Source organism: Bufo bufo, chromosome 1, assembly GCF_905171765.1.
Source record: "Bufo bufo chromosome 1, aBufBuf1.1, whole genome shotgun sequence".
NCBI classification, from domain to species: domain Eukaryota; kingdom Metazoa; phylum Chordata; class Amphibia; order Anura; family Bufonidae; genus Bufo; species Bufo bufo.
This window is the reverse complement of record NC_053389.1, coordinates 654,263,197-654,281,108: the sequence shown is the minus strand read 5'-3', so window position 1 is coordinate 654,281,108 and position 17,912 is coordinate 654,263,197. Positions and strand designations below refer to the sequence as shown.

General features: G+C 43.9%; 1 protein-coding gene across 1 annotated transcript in view; it reads left to right on the top strand.

Annotated features, from left to right (window-relative positions):
• SCG3 (secretogranin III) overlaps nucleotides 1–17,484 on the top strand; it is a 59,313-nt gene extending 41,829 nt beyond the window's left edge. Inside the window, exons 9-12 of the mRNA XM_040413969.1 lie at nucleotides 3,719–3,793; nucleotides 11,614–11,748; nucleotides 13,274–13,354; nucleotides 15,709–17,484. Of these exons, the coding sequence (XP_040269903.1) occupies nucleotides 3,719–3,793; nucleotides 11,614–11,748; nucleotides 13,274–13,354; nucleotides 15,709–15,827 (410 nt within the window). The 3' untranslated portion in view covers nucleotides 15,828–17,484. The remainder of the gene's footprint in view (nucleotides 1–3,718; nucleotides 3,794–11,613; nucleotides 11,749–13,273; nucleotides 13,355–15,708) is intronic.
• Nucleotides 17,485–17,912: the final 428 nt, after the last annotated feature.

The following is a 17,912-nucleotide window of genomic DNA, read 5'->3' as shown; positions in this document are numbered from 1 at the left end:
CAATCAGTATTTGGCGGAAAAGGGTATATGGCACCCCTCAATCAGTATTTTGTGGAAGCAGGTGTATCGCAGCCCTCAATCAGTATTTGGTGGAAGAAGGTACATAGCAATAGCACCCCTCAATCAGTATTTTGTGGAAGAAGGTATATGGCACCCCTCAATCAGTATTTGACGGAAACGGGTATATAGCACCCCTCAATCAGGATTTTGTGGAAGAAGGTATATCGCAGCCCTCAAGCAGTTTTTTTTCGGGGGCAACTGGTATATCAAGCCCATTGCAATTAGTTACTCCAATAGCGTTTGTCCCTCTATCTAGCTGCGGTATCGCAGCAGAACCGCACGCAACTGCTGAACAATATAAATACACTATAATATAATTTCTATGTTAGAAAGTATATTATAAGTATACAGGCCTTTTTTTCTGGCGGAACGCCCCGGAACGGCGTTCCGCCACCTATTTTCTGCTGACTCGCCCCACCCCCCTTTAGTTACTGGGCCCAGCCGGCCCGCTGCTTAGGCTGCTTACTTACAGTTTACATGATTGCTCAGTTCCTGCAGCCTCCGGCACCTCCGGCTCTCCACTGGCTCAGGCCCGCCCAGCTCCCGCCCACCACTGACAGCGGTGGAGAGAGTGAAAGAGGAGACGCCGATTCTGTGGCCCCAAACCCTGCAGCCAGGCCGACTCCATTGCTGTCTGCGGCCCCAGACCCGGGACCCCCCGCCTCCGGCTCCACTGACAGGCCCGCCCAGCAGGCAGGGCGGCTGCTGGAGGCGCGGGCGGCAGTTTAGTGTCGTGGGTGTCGGCACGAGCAGGAGTCAGGAGGCAGAGCGGCACCAGGCAGGAAAAGGAAACAAAAAGAAAAAAGGTAATTTTTCATTTATTTCATTTTTAAATTAAAAAAGATTGAATTGGCCAATTAGGGGAACAGGAACAGGGAAGGAAGGGGCCAGGCCAGGCTGCGCTGCCCATGTGTGGACTAGGGCGGCGGCGGCCGTGGGCACTGGCAGCCTGGCTGTCACGACCGTCACTGGCAATTTTACTTGCATCCCTGTTCTCTAAAGGGGCGGTTTAAGGGGGCGGTCCTAGGGGTGGGTGGGGGCGTGGCCAGGGGAGGGGGGGTGAGTTCCACCACCTTTTCTCTGAGAAAAAAAAGCCCTGAGTATATCACACCCCTCTATATCACACCTATCGATAGCACACCTATACCAGTCTTTAAAAGGACTTTTGTGACCCTATTAGCTAGCGTTTGGTGTCCCTAACTGTCCCTGCTCCCAAATGCAACCTCTCCCTACACTGGAAAAACACATAATGTAAAATGGCTCCCAGATCGGGTTCTGTTATAGGGTTGGGGGGGGTGTCCATGTACTGAAACGTCTCAATTGGCTGTCCTTTCCCACCTGATGGATGTATCATAGGTAAAAGTTCGGCGCTATGCAAAAAAATATGGCTCGTGCGAATATCGCCATATGTTCGCATGTTCGGCGAATGGCGAACGAGCAAAGTTCGCCACAAAACGACCGCCGGACGAACCGCAAGGCCATCTCTAGTTATATTGGCTTGTTTTGTCTAGGGAGCAATCATTAGGAGAAATAAAATGGCCGCTGTCCTATTAGTACACACAAAACCTGTCCTAATCACACAGGAGGAAGTTATTTCACCACAATGAGCCATAGTGCTCCCTCATCCTTCTCTCTGCTCTGCTTGTCGACTCAAGAATCATGATCCTGAATACAGGTGAATCTCTGTGGGAATGGAGATGTTGAGAAGACATGAGAGGAGGGTTAGGTTTGGCTAATGAGCAGCAGCACTTGTATGCAGTCTCTATTACCACAGCAACACATTACCACAGTCTGTCCTGTCCATCCTCTCTGTACTTCATGTCTCCTCATTAACTAAATTCCCCAGAGATTCAGCTAAAGTTCTTATCCTCTGTATTCAGGTTCATAATCCCTGAAGTAGGAGAGGAGGAGGAGGAGGCAGCTCTTTACCTCAGTGTTGTAAAGTAACTTGTCCTCATGTGTTATCAGGACAGGTTTAGTCTGAGCTAATGGGACAGCGGCCATTTTGTTTCCCCTGATGATTACTCCCCAGACAAATGAGCCATTATAAATAATGAAAGGTATTTGAGAATATATTTATAATAAAGTAATATTTAAGTATTTTCATTTTCTTAATTCCCAGAGAACCCCTTTAAAGCCAATATAATCTCCAATACTTGATAGAGAAGGAACTGGAGGAGTGGGAAGAGAATTATTGATATTTTTATGATTATCAGACAGAAAGCAGGATATAAATAATGTGAAACCATTTATCCACACCATGTTCAAAAACTTCAAAGAATCTGAAATTACCCAAAACGTCTCAGATGTATTTTTTTTACATCAAGTAGTTTTTATCAAAGGTTTAACAACTTTAAAATATACAAAGTAAAATACCCCTGATGTAATTTAAATGGTCGCCATATTCTTGTATGATTGTGTGCTGATATATTTAAAAGGACACTCCCATCAAATGTTTTTATCATGTAACGACCCATAGGTGGATATTCTATGTCTTTTTTTAGATAAAAAATAGGTGGATGGTTTGATGGATATAATTGTTTGAAGTCACTCCATGTTTACTAGATCCTGTCCACAATCTTTAACTTCCCCTCTGTCTTGACTTTTACCATGGTAGACCAATCAGACCAGAGAGCAGTGAAGGGTGGTGACTTAGTAAGAGCACTACCTCTATGTTATCCCAGTAGTGTGGTTGGTCAGGGTTTCTTACATTACACTAATTAATGCACTGCATATATATATATATATATATATATATATATATACTGTATATATATTTAGGCACTATCTCTCTCCCCCTCTAGTCTTCATGGTGTACAGGAGCTATAGTCGCCAATTCTCTGCTATCTACCATTATCACATAAGTGACACTGAGAACAGGTCCGGATGGACAGAAACATCACATGAGTGTCACAAACTGGATATTTTGCCATTGAGAAATTCTCCCTTTGTGTATTCTGTACATTTTTGTCCTTGAACTGCAAATCTTAGAACTGAATCTTGGGGAGTGTGCTATATCCATTACAGTGCATGTTTATATAGGCCCATTAAAAGAATAACAGAGCTGTCATTTTGTCAGTCATTCCAGTCCTCCACCTACTGTACTAATGAGGATTACTATACAGATAAAGCATTTCCTGTGAGTTATAGCAGAGTTATAAACGGAAATGACTTTGCTCTCTCATTGAGAACTTTTATGTTTCTCTGATTACTGCTGCTGAAGGACAATAGTTTGCATTTACTTTTCAAGGATATAGTATTGATGAATCAAAAAAAAAAGGCCAAACATTTAAAAACAGGTTTTTTTTATGAATATTGGGGCAAATGTATTAATAGTTTTACTAAGCAAAAATGGCATTAAAAAATTGGCGCTCTTTAAAATTGGCTAGAAAACTGGCCTGGGCTCACCCGGGCTTGGCCTCCCATGACCCAACAGTAAATCTGCTTAATTGCGTTTATAAAAATACCCCTCACTGATAAAAGCCTCCCTTTAATTGTTACTCCTCTATATACTCTATTTCATTAATGATACATTGTGTGAATATTCACATTTGGTAAACTCTCTGCTCACTGCTGTATCTACTGGACTATTGGACAAATATTTATTAAGGTACATGGACCAAATATTGCTAATAATTTGAAAATAATTTATTTGCAGAGAACCTGGACGCCATGATAGCTGCACAGACAAAGAGCAAACTTGGAAAGAATGCAGTGAACAGAGTGCTAACAGGTGAGTGAACTAATGGCGTGGGTTGTTTGTTCAGTGGGTTCCATAATTATTGTAATAAGCAGGCAAGATACCTAGAATTTTCCAGTACAGGTTTGCAGGCCCCAGGCTAAGATAACGGCTGATTAATCTGCTCGTTTCCATTACATCACTACTGACTTCAGAGTCGATGCTCTTAATCAGCTTCCCCTCCCCCTCCCACATTCATGTTTATTTGCCTAAATGAACAGTATGTGTATCATTGACAGAACCTGCTGGAGCCCATTATAATGCCTCATTCACACGTCAGTGATTTCCATCAGTGATTGTGAACCAAAACCAGGTCCGGCTCTAAACATAGAACAGGAGCAGATCTTTCCCTTATACCTTATCTCTGTGGAGGCTCCACTCCTGGTTTTGGCTCACAATCACTGATGGAAATCACTGACCAAACACTGATGTGTGAATGAGGCTTAAGTCAGTGAGGTCCACCATACACCTTTTTCATCCATGATATAACATAACCTACACTGCAGTGAACATAGCCTTAAAGGGGTATTCCAGCTATCTCTGGAACTGCCATAGAAATGAGTGGAGTGGCCGAAGCATAAACAACCGGCCACTCCGTTCATTTTTATATAACTCAATATAACTAGAATACACCTGAATATAACTTAATATAACTGGAATGCCCCTTAATATAGCCGGTATATCCCTTTAAGTATTAGATAAATGCAGGCTAAACCCACAGATTTTGGCACGCTTCCCAAGGGCATGACATGGGACCCTTTAGAAAAACGTGGAATAGGGGGGGCACCATACTAACATAAGCCAGCTACAACAGAAAACTGAGAAGATGAAAAGCTTATACTTACCTTGCTCCCCGGCACCCGCGTTACTTCTGATGCCTGCACAGTCGCCGCTACACCTCCCCGTTGCGCGGATGATAACATCTGGTGACAGGGGGGGGGATCGGGTATAGCCAATAGCAGGCTGCAACGGGAACGAGCCTCCCTAGCATCGTAGGTGACGCAAGGAAGGTTCGTTCCCATCGCGGCCTGCTATTGGCTGCCCCCCGTGCCGGCATCAGACGTGATGCGGGTGCCGGGGAACGAGGTAATTATAACCTCTGTGAGGGACCTGGGCATATGGAGGAGCATTATAGATCTTGGATAACCCCTTTAAGATTATATTGATTTCCTTAATGAACAGGGATAATACACAAAGTATTGTCAGAGTACAGGCATTATATAGGCATAAAAAACACAGAAAAGGTCATGATGTATACTGTGACATCACAGCATGAAAAAAGAAGCATATTAATGAGGGGTCAAGTGAATTGATTCGTGTTGTTTCCGTACAGCTTTTTCAGTGTATTTGCTCTGTGTAGGAAAACTTTGTCTCGGCTGAAGTTGCAGGAGACTTTGGTAAATCACTTCGGGATTCCTATCTGCGTATTTAAAAACATTTTAAAATAGGAATCCAAAGTCGGCTTTGTTACTGGCTATTTTAAAATAGGGTGGGGGTAGGGGGGTGTCAAAGGTGCACCTCAGCTCCTCAGCCTTCCAGTGCTGGCCCCTCTGTGCCCTGAAGCCATAGTTTGTGTAAAGAAATAACGTCTTTTGGTTCTCTAAGGAATGCCACAAATGATTTTCACAAGACATATATCATTTTAATCAGCAGGATCAACCCCACCAGTCAGTATGTCTGATTTAACAGGGTTGAACTTGCTCACATGCTCTTTAAGTACCCCCACGCATAGTGATGCCCCTTTTTACTTCCAGTGTGAACAGGTCTGCTCTTGTCTGTGACTGTCTATGGCTCAGCACAGCAGATGTGATGACGTCACTGCATCCCTCCTGCCTGGGCTAAACCACCGATGGCAGGGAAACGGTAGAGCAGGAAGCTGACAGCAGCGCTGCCATTGTGCATCTTGTGGACACAGATACCGTTGAATCAGGACGTGCAGAGGTTTAGACAGATGCCCTCTGCAGTCTACCACTATATAGGGGAGTTCTGAACCCCAAATCTTCCCCTTTGTTAATGTAAATTGTATTTATCAGGTGAAGCTTTTAGGCAATCAAAAAAAGACTGATTATGTGCCACGTAACAGGCTAAAAACGTTTATTATGTATAACATAAAAAACAAAAAAAACTGTTTTTACTTTCTCATCATGTGTAAAGCAGTTACAGGACAGAACATATTTTAGTTGTCAGTTACCTAATTTCCCTCACGTAGCGCCTTCTGCTTGAATACTCTGAACTCTGTGTAATCCATCATAGTCTCGACTCTCCATCAGAAATGAATTTTCTTTTCACCATTCATCAATCATCACATATCACTTACTGTTCCACCTCTTCAGACATCACAGTCTTGTTTGGTTCCTGTAATGATATTTCGACCGTTGCTGCCGTTCAAAGCGAATCTGTCATCAGTTTGGTGCTGCCCTATGATAGCAGCATAAACTAGTGACAGATCCCCTGAGCAAAAGGCTGGATAACTTACTTGAATTTTGAACATCTCCATAACCAACTGAGCGCTGGACTCTGCATAATACAGAGCACGTGCATCCGCCCACAGGGGAGGCGCAGGGAGGAAGATAGGAATGGTCAATATGGCCCTGAGAGGGGTAGTCGTACTCACAGTTCTCAGTCTGATCCCCACTCTAGCACTCCCTAGGGCTGTGCAGTGACTGGAGGGTGCACCCTTTCCTCCCTAGGGGCACACCTTGGTATTGGGACTCCTACTTGGGGGCAGTTAAGGTAATCAGTAGGCAGGGTGCAAGGATGGAGGCTAGGTCTAGGGGCCGACCGATATATAGTGGAATCAATAACTAGGCCCATTGGTTGCAAAAATAAAGTCTCTTTACTGAGTTGATGAAGGTTGCAGTCAGGCTCGGACTGGCCCACCAGGGAGGCGGGGGATTCCTCGGTGGGCCCCCCTGCGCCCGAGATAAGATGGAGGAGTAATTATTTCTTCTTTCTCAGTAGAGGTAATTGTTGTAACCACTAGGTGGCAGTATCGCAAAGTGATGCAGCCTCCTACTGGTGTACATTGTACAGGGGGCCCCGCAGTATCTTCTAGACTTCTGGGGCTGCTGGCTGTGAAGGAGGAGAGAAGGTGTCTGCCTCCTCCTGCCCTCCCTGCTGTAAGGAAACTGTGGCTGCTGGAGAGAAGGACTCCTCTGCGGTGCTGGGCTGATTTCTCAGGTGTGTGACAGTAGTGAGCTGTAGGAGACTGAAAGGGGGAAATAGGGGATTTGTTTATAGCAGACTCGGATCTGTGTATGTGTGCTGCTCTATGCAGAGTTCAGAGTGGCATTGGGGGACTCTGCCCTAGGTCCCCCCAATGCCTCTCCTTTAGGTGCACCCCCATTAGAGCCACAGCTCAAGATGCCCCCCAATTCCCCCACTCTAAATGACCCCTAATATTGCCTCTTCTTCAGTTGCCCCCCTAATACCTCTGCTCCACGATCATCACTATTACCCTGCCTCAGGCGACCCTAATGCCTCTGCTTTAGGTGCACCACCATAAATGCCCCACCTCCAGGTGCCCCCACTCTAAATGCACCACTAATATTGCCTCTTTTCCAGTTACCCCTGCTCCAGGATCCCCACTATTTCCCTGCCCTCCGTCTGTGTCCTTTACTCACGTTGCTCCTCTAGCACCTGTGCTTGGGCTTTGTTAAAGGTTGTGACCTGCAAAGGGGTTGGACTTATGCCCAAAAAATTCTGCACAGTGCGTCACATTCTCCAGTATTGACATATATGATTTACATGGCGGCAGTGATGATATTCCGTATTTACAGGCATCACTGCTGACATGTAAAGAGATACTGGTGGTGGAGTGTTGGAGGATTTAAAGGGGTTGTGCAGGTTTTCAAGTTATTCTCTCCACACCATAGGGCATAACTACATGAATAGTGAGGTCTGATTCTGCGACCCCCACTGATCCCAGGAACGGGTCCTGTTCCCCTTTTTGATGGTGTGGCAGGCTGCACATATGCCCTGCTACTCCATTTATTCTCTTTGGGACCACTGGAAATAGCCAGCGCTGTACTCTGCCATCTCCAGCGACCCCATAGAGAATGGATGGAGAGGCAGGGCATATGCTCGACCTGCCACTCAGTCAAGAAGGGGGTTCAGTGTGGGCTCCAGCGTTCAGACCCCCACAGATCACTTAGTTATCCCCCATCCTGTGGATAGAGGATAACTAGAAAAGTGGACACAGGCCCCTTAACAGGCGAGCATTTCTATTTTAGTTTTTATAAATTTATTTATTTATTTATTTATTTATTTTTACACTCAAAGAAAACCTTTAAGGATAGGGAATGTGAAAAGGTGAAACAGCTATGACACGACAGGTGATAATTGTCTGACTGCTGGGACCCCTATGATCAAGGGAACATGGTCTTAAAGGGGTTGTCTCACTATATTAAGTCGGATAATGTAGAGAAAGTTAACACAAGGCCACTTACTAATATATTGTTATTGTCCATATTGCTTCCTTTGCTGTCTGGATTCATTTTTCCATCACATTATACACGGCTCGTTTCAATTGTTACAACCACCCAGCAATCCATCAGTAGTGGTCGTGCTTGCACACTATAGGATAAAGCACTAGCCTATGTGCGCTCCCATGGTACCAGCTACCAGAGAGGCGGACGCTTTTGCCTATAGTGTGCAAGCACAACCACCACTGCTGGATTTCAGGGTGGTCTGTAACCATGGAAACAAGCAGTGTATAATGTGATGGAAAAATGAATCTAGCCAGCAAAGGAAGCAATATGGATATAACAGTATATTAGTAAGTTGCTCGTATTAACTTTTTCTACATGATAAATGCCACTTACTGAAGTGAGACAACCCCTTTAAGACCCTTGTGTACATAGATTGGCGGTAATGTAATTGAATGTCTCAGGACCCCTTTTTTTATGATCAGTGGGTGTTCCAGCAGTGAGACCTCAGCAATCTGATATTTATCACCTATCCTGTAGATAGGCAATAGGTCATTATGGTAGGACAACCCTTTTAAATATACTGTAGATTATGTGCAATCTGAGGAGGTCAAGATTTGATAAATTTCATGCCAGACATTTACGCTTAAAGGGGTTAAAGGGGTTGTCTCACTTCAGTAAATGGCATTTATCATGTAGAGAAAACTAATACAAGGCACTTACTAGTATATTGCTATTATCTATATTGCCTCCTTTCCATCACATTATACACTGCTCGTATCCGTGGTTACGACCACCCTGCAATCCAGCAGTGGTGGCCGTGCTTACACACTATAGGGAAAGGGTGAAAGTGCACACAGGCCAACACCTTTACCTATAGTATGCAAGCACGGCCACCACTGCTGGATTGCAGAGTGGTCAAACCATGAATACGAGCAGTGTATAATGTGATGGAAAAGAATAAATATGGAGAATCGGAATACATTAGTAAGTGCCTTCTATTAACTTTCTCTACATAATAAATGCCATGTGTTGAAGTGAGGCAGCCTCTTTAAGTGTGCTACACTGGGTTAGGCAAAAAATGTCTTGGTGCATGCATTGTATGTTTTCTATGTGTGATAGGAACTGCATGTGTCTTGTTTCGGACTGACTTAAGAGCAGGATATCTATAGATGTGTAAGGCTACTTTCACACTTGCGGTAGTAGGGTCCAGTGGGGGAACAGCCTGCCAGATCCGTGCTTATGCTAGCCAACTGTGCCGCCGGAGGTCCGCTCCGGCCCCATTCCCTATAATGGGAGCGGGCTGAAGGTCCGGCCGCAGCACGGGAAACATGCCAAGAGGCGGCCGGACAAAAACTACAGTGGACTTCCGGCGGCACGGTGGGCTAGCATTAGCACAGATGCGGCAGGCTATTCCACCGCTGGATCATCCTGCCGGACCCTGCTACTGCAAGTGTGAAAGTGGCCTAAATTCTGCCACATGTACATACTTACATAGTTAATATGGTTGAAAAAAGATATAAGTCCATCAAGTTCAACCAAGGGATAGGTGAGGATACGAATCTCAGAAGGAATACACGTTTTCAAAAGCATTAATGTTGTTTACTTTTAATAATTCATCTAAACCCTTTTTAAAACTGTCCACTGTTCCTGCTGTGACCACGTCCTGGGGAAGTCTATTCCACAGATTCACAGTTCTTACAGTAAAGAAGCTTTGACGCTTCCGGAGACTGAACTTTTTCCTCTCCAATCGGAGGTAGTGCTCCCTTGTCTTTTGAGGGCATTTTATATGGACAGTTTTTCACCGTATTTATTGTATGGCCCATTTATATATTTGTGTAGGTTCATCATGTCCCCCTTAGACGTCTCTTCTCAAGACTAAATAAATGTAATTCTTTTAATCTTTCCTCATAACTAAGACCCTCCATGCCCCTTATCAGTTTAGTCGCTCTCCTCTGTACTTTTTCCAGCTGTAGTGCGTCCTTTCTATGGACTGGTGCCCAGAACTAAACTGCATATTCCAGTTGTCCGGATCCGTCGTGCACTCCATTTGCCGGAGGTGCCCACCGGATCCGTAACACCGCAAGTGAACTGAAAGCATTTGAAGACGGATCCGTCTTCAAAATGCGTTCAGTGTTACTATGGCAGCCAGGACGCTATTAAAGTCCTGGCTGCCATAGTAGTAGTGGGGAGCGGGGGAGCAGTATACTTACAGTCCGTGCGGCTCTCTGGGCGCTCCAGAATGACGTCAGAGCGCCCCATGCGCATGGATGACGTGATCCATGCGATCACGTCATCCATGCGCGTGGGGCGCCCTGACGTCACTCTGGAGAGCCCGGGGAGCCGCACGGACGGTAAGTATACTGCTCCCCCGCTCCCCACTACACTTTACCATGGCAAACAGAACTTTAGCGTCCTGGAAGCCATGGTAACCATTCAGAAAAAGCTAAACGTCGGATCCGGTAATGCGCCGAAACGACGTTTAGCTTAAGGCCGGATCCGGATTAATGCATTTCAATGGGCATTAATTCCGGATCCGGCCTTGCGGCAAGTGTTCCGGATTTTTGGCCGGAGCAAAAAGCGCAGCATGCTGCGGTATTTTCTCCGGCCAAAAAACGTTCCGTTCCGGAACTGAAGACATCCTGATGCATCCTGAACGGATTTCTCTCCATTCAGAATGCATTAGGATAATCCTGATCAGGATTCTTCCGGCATAGAGCCCCGACGACGGAACTCTATGCCGGAAAAGAACAATGCAAGTGTGAAAGAGCCCTAAGATATCTAAAACTACTGATGCAGAGATAACATTGTAACCATGCAATTACATATATATATAATGGGGGTCATTTTACACGCCACTCTCAGTAAAAACCCTGCTGGTGGAAGATCTGACCAATTTCCTCTTCTGCCATCTGTGGGCCAGAACTGAAATGTGCTCCACCCAAGAGCTGGAGTACATTTCTGGTATAATACCAGTTTTCTGGCGCACATGTTAGAAGAGTTCGGCCATGGAGGTCCTGCCTGCGGCCCGCCTCCTCCCACCCACATTTTGGAAAAGTGGTGAGGGTGTTGGAAAAGGTTAAAAAGATGCAAGTTTTTACACAAACCGCCACTTACAGCAGAATTTGCAGCTTTCAGCTATAATATATGAACCCCAATGTGTATTTATGTAATATTTATATGATAAAGACATATTCATCTTTTACTTACATGCCATGTACTATGTGAACAGTACAGTAAAGCAGAAGACACATTATATTACAGTACCCTTCTTAAATATCCTGAGACAGGGGTTAAAAGAAAGTGAAGTATATGAACTTGGCCAAGAACGGAATTATTTATTCATCACCAGTCTCTTAAGATAAGCCCTGTCTTCTCTTGATGCAGGTGAGAAAACAGATGAGGAATCTGATAGCACTAAGGCAGCTGCAGCCATCATGGAAAAGGAATATCAAAAATTAAAGGATTCAACAAAACCAGAGGAGCCAAAAGAAACTGAAGTAGCCAGTAAGAAACACAAAGGTAAATGAATATAGGAGAAAAATGATCCAATACATACATTTCATTGTTTCAACTTGAGTCCCCTTGTCATAAAAGGGAGATAAAGGTGAAGACATGAGGATGTGTCTTAGGTTTAACATGCAATCTTATAGGAGACTAATGCATGTTCAGTGTATTACCTGCAGATTTTTAGGGAAGCGAGATTTATGACAGAGACTAAAATCAAACTTGTACCCCTCTTCATATGGTTTTTATTCCAAGTCCGCAGGCTGTCGCTTCCCCAAGGCCAGTTTTTACATTAAAGTGCTAAATTATAGGTCCATTTCATGTTCATATCGGGCTTAGCCAGCTTTAAAGGGTTTGGCCCACACCTATCTCTAGAAGAAAGCCCGCAAAGTGAAGAAGGGTAGACCACGCATGCACGGCCACCCTCCATTCATTTCTAGCCGCATTCGGCTATTTTCAGAAGTCATATAGAAATTAATGGGAAGAGCACTGTGCAAGCGCGTGAACCCCATTCACTTTTATGGGGCTGACAGAAATAGCCGAGTGTGCTGCTTAACTCTTTTCGGCAGTCCCATAGAAATGAGTGGAGGGCAGCCACACATGCGTGGTCCACCCTTTTCTTCACTTTGCGGGCACCGTTTTCTTTTCAGGATATATCAGATCGTTGGGGTTCAAACTCCAAACTCCTTGGCAATCAGCTGTTTGAAGAGGCTGCGGCACACCGGTGAGTGCAAGAGCCTTGTCCTAGACCAGTGACATCACGTTCAACGGTCACATGTCCTAGGAGCAGTTCAATCCCATTCAAGGGGAAGGGGCTGAGCTGCAATACCAAGCACAGCCACTATACAATGTACGGCGCTGTGCTTGGTGAGCTATGAGGAGGCTACGGTATTCCGGGGAGACCCCTGCAGATCTGATATTGATGACTTCTGCAAACTGGACCTCCCAAAATATCATACACATGAGATGATTGTTGGCCAAGCAGATGACGGCTATTTCTGCCAAGTCCACCATGAACTTCCACACTCATTTCCAATACGTAAAACCAGCCTTACACTGTCTAAAAGTGGCCATGGTTCAGTGCCATTCATCTAAAATTTATGAGAGTGTCCCAATTTCCCTTATGGCAAATGTCATGGAAAAAAGTTATAGCAATTCGCGCCTATGGTGCATGTCGATAAATGCCGCTAATACTTCTGGTCCAATATCTCATTGTGGATAGAGTGTCCATTATATTAGGAACTAAAAGATCTAAATATACTTAACACTGAAAATTATTTGGTAAAAATGCATTAGGTTTTGCACACACAGAAGGAGAAAGGTTCTTGGAACTACCATAGCTTCATATTTACTGAGGATATCACATGGGTATTCACCGGGATCAGTCTCCTTGTAAATTAGGTCTTAAAATAAGGTTATGTTCTAGGAAAAAGCAAGAACGCTCTGATATTAAATGGATCCTGAAAATAGCATTGCTGCGTCAAACTGCTTATTATCCCATTATCCATCAATCATTAACAGTCTCTGCCGTTCTCTCCAGGGAAGGCTGAAACGTATTTAGAAGCAATTAGAAAGAATATTGAATGGCTGAAGACTCACAACAAACAGGAGAACAAAGAAGGTAAAAATTAGACGATTCACAGTACAAATGATACTATGGATGGGGAGAATTACAGGAAAAGCAATGGCTTAAGGTCTTCACCACTTAGGGCCTCCACCATTCACCACCTACAAACACTCCTAGCAGGAAGGGAATCTAAAAAAAGCGAGTTTCATGCTGTCCAAACTTCAAGCATCATGAAATCCAGACAGGCTCCATGGTTACACATAATTCTGCTTTACTCTGAAATACTGTGGGGTTAAAAACGAGCCACGAACAGGGAGGAGAGTCATGGGGCAGCTCCTCACATGGCTTAGGTTGATTGATAGGTCTCTCCCAATACATAAATAGAGCATATATTTCTATGACAGCTCTACTATGACTCTTTACAAAAACTGAGCTGTAATACAGCCATGGTTATGACTCAATCCAAAATAAAGTAACTGTTGTTTCCCTAGTAGCAGATAGCCCTGGGTCACAGTCGGACTGCCTCATATGCATTAGGCTAATTTCACACTAGCATTCGGGGCTCCGCTTGTGAGTTCCATTTGAAGGCTCTCACAAGCGGCCCCGAACGGATCCGTCCAGCCCTAATGCATTCTGAGTGGAGGCGGATCCGCTCAGAATGCATCAGTTTGGCTCCGTTTGTCCTCCGCTCAGCAGGCGGACCCCTGAACGCAGCTTGCAGCGTTCGGGTGTCCGCCTGGCCGTGCGGAGGCAAACGGATCCGTCCAGACTTACAATGTAAGTCAATGGGGACGGATCCGTTTGAAGATGACACTATATGGCTCAATTTTCAAACGGATCCGTCCCCCATTGACTTTCAATGTAAAGTCAAAACGGATCCGTTTGCATTATCATGAACAAAAAAAATAAATAATAATAATAATTATTTTTTTTTTTTTTGTTCATGATAATGCAAACGGATCCGTTCTGAACGGATCTAAGCGTTTGCATTATAGGTGCGGATCCGTCTGTGCAGATACCAGACGGATCCGCACCTAACGCAGGTGTGAAAGTAGCCTTAGAGAGTCAAAAGTCAGTAAGAACTGCTGGCAGTGATCTAATGTGTATGGTCGGCATAAAGGGATTATCCCATCTGGACACTTATGGTATATTGATAGGATATATGCCATATGCCATAAATGGTGATAGGTGTGGGTCCCACCTCTTAGACCCCCTCCTACCTGAAGAATAGGGTCCCGTGGTGAACACGGAGCATACTGGCCCATCGTAAGTTGAAACTAGACTCAACATACAATGCCTCAGACTCAGATCCAACCAATCAAGGTCACCTCTCTGGTGAAATAGCTGCATTAGTTGCTAGTTAGCAGCTAGTCCTGGCTGGTATATGTAAGTGCGTGTTTTATCTGTCTTAGGTATCTGCTTATTTTTCTTAAATCTTCATTTTCTGTTTTCTTGGATGATATTTTGGGGCTTTGGAACCAATTACTCAACTTACAATGGTCATCCTGAAACCAATTAATATTGTAACTTGATGGAGCACTGTAGTTCTACAGAATTACCAATGATTTTAAATTGTATTTAGGAGTAAAATATCTCATTCCAGAATATGTTATTGAAGGGATGCAAATGAGCTCTTAACAAGCTCTGCCTCTAATGCCACCAGATGTAAGGCAGCTATCCGATTAAGGTGCTCTCTCCCTAAGGAGAGTTAGTTCCCCCTTTACCAGAATATGTTATAAAATGGAGAGAAAAAAAATTCCTCAATATCACCGTATATTTACAATAATTTATGGATAGTCACCGTGTATTTCTGACAAATTATGATATATGATATACCATTAAAACATGGCCAGTGTAGACTAATAATTTGATGTTTGTACAGAAAAAGCATTTTTAATGTTCAGTTAGTTGACTGCTTTAGCCATGCCAATGCTAAGTGTCCTTGAGCAGACAGAGATCAGTTTATTGCCTCTACTATAACAGTGATATCTACTGCAACTGCTGACTTCCACACAATCCTAGGAAAACCTGGTTGGGAAAGAGGCCTGACGAACGGTGTCAGACTGGGGTACCTTGGGCCCACCTGAGAAAATTATTCTCAGAGTCCAAACCCCATATCATCCATAAACTTGAATAGATTTTGAATCAATATACCCTAGTGGCAAGTGATTGTCTCCAAAGGCAGCTCCAAATGGGATTTTATTCCTGGACCTTTGGGGCCCAGCAGAGGATCATCTGGTACTCTGGTGGGCCAGTCTGAACGTGCTGACGAATATGACATTATCGAAATGTGTAATTCACTAAACTACTCCTCACAGAAGACCGTAAAAAGAGTCGGGTCCATGTGCACATAACCCACCTGATAAAAACATACATCACAAAGTTAATATTGTTTCTTTTATTTCTAGATTATGATCTTTCAAAACTGAGAGAATTCATAGACCAACAGGCAGACACCTACGTAGAAAAAGGAATTCTGGACCAAGAAGAAGCCAACGTAATAAAGCGCATCTACAGTAGCCTGTGAGAAGGACACTGACGAGCGATCTTTACTACCATGGGAAATAAGCTTTAGATTTAGAAACTCCCACTATGATCCAAAACCGACACCTTTCCACCTATAAAACAGGTTGATTTACTAAAGGTATGAAACTGTTCAGAGAGCAAGTTGATTCCTTTGGACTTTTTTCAGGTGTATATTAATGTAGGTTAATTTAACACAAATCTAATAAAACATCGAAAACGATGGTATGGGGTACATTGTGAAGATCCTTAAATGGATGTTGACTTTAAATTAACCCCTTTTATTCTATGTGGACCCCAGATTGGGATTCTACCATTAGTACTGGAGAGCTATATGGAGGTCCACCCTTTACAGTGAGCAGTCTCATGGAATAAGCCTAACCCTTGTTCAGCACCAAACATTTGTGAAACTCCCCATAATTATAATTCTTTAAATGAATATGTGCAAGGTGTGGGGTACCCTCATGAACACTAGGATACTGTAGATGGCTTCGCTGCTTATAGGAGAGAGCCCTGCACAGACTGGAGGTGACTCCAGTAGAGGCCACTGGGTCAAACAAGAATGAAAAGACGGCAGTCCAATCAACTAACCAATGCCCCATCAATATATCATATGCCGCAGCTCTGGGAAATTACTAGTTCTGGGTGATTCTCAGTTGGATTAGCTTGCTGCATTATGTGCTGATGACAGATGCACTTTAATAAATCAGCCTGTTCGATACCTTTTGCATCAGTCTAATTTGTGCAACAGACCGGTCTCTCCTTTATGACAACTTTGGCAAACTTTCTGCCATGTGCTTGCATTTATATTAGTAGTTCTGTAGTCAGACTGCTTCAATTCCACTCATTTGCGGAAGCCTGAACCTTTCATAATCATCGAAATATTAGATATGATACCCTGACTAAATGAAAGGGGTTTTCTGACACCCCAAAAGTTAGATAACAGCAGGAATTTTAATAAAAGAGCACTCCCCTGGCGCTCCTCCTCCACCAGTCTTTGTTTCTGGTGCTGCAGAAATGAGACCCCCAACTACCTTGTGTGATCGCTGCGGCAATCACTGGCCTCGGGGGTCACATGGGGTAGTCAGGGATGTCACTGCAGCACAGAGACCGGATTCCGTCCCCGACTACATTATGTGACTGCTGAGGTCAGTAATCCGCTGCAGCGATCACAAGGAGTAGTCAGGGAAGTCATTACTGCAGTGCTGGAAACAGCAGCATTGGAACGGAGAGGAGCAGACAGATGAGTACTTTTTCTTTTAGTTAATAACTCTTGCTATCTAAAATTTTTGAAGTCTTGGAAAACCACTTTATTTTCTATGGAAATCTATAGGAACCTCAGTTAACATCCAGTATTTGTAATCGATAATACAGTATCTCAGCATACAGACATAACAGAGATGAATTACAAATTAGGCTTTGCTACATTTGTGTATGTTACACAAAACTAAATTGTAACTATAATAACACATTGTACAAACGCTCATGGAGGATTCATCTCTGCCACATCTGTAGGTCGAGTGGACATTGGAATAAACCAAAAGTGATTGACTGGAAACACAATATTAGACAATGGTTTACAAGTCACTGTATCTTATTATCAGTTGTACATGTTCTGTGTTGTACCATATACCTGTATGTGTGAGGCAGTTCAGCAATGATTCACGTCTGCTCATTTGTATAATTCATTCTTCATCTAAATTTGATTAAACTTTACAAGAATATTTTGCAATAAGACATTGAATGGCACTCTTCTGTTCATTGTATGCATTAACTGCATAAAGACAGGATCCTTAGGTTAACAAATGTTTACCAAAATTTAAGTTTGCTCGTACCAATAGCTGCCATTCCGAATGCCGGGCAAGTACAGGTGAAGCACAAAAAAACAGCTACTTCATCTGTACTTGCCGTGCGGCAGAAAACTGCAGCAACTCGCAGTAAACCAAGTGCGGTTTTTGGAGAGGTGTTCTGAGCAGCCTGGAACACAACAACATGTAATGGCACCTTCGGGGCTCTTTCACACGAGCGGATGCCGTGCGTGGAATCCGCTGCGTGAAAGACAGCCAAGCCCCGCTCCGGACAGCAGAGA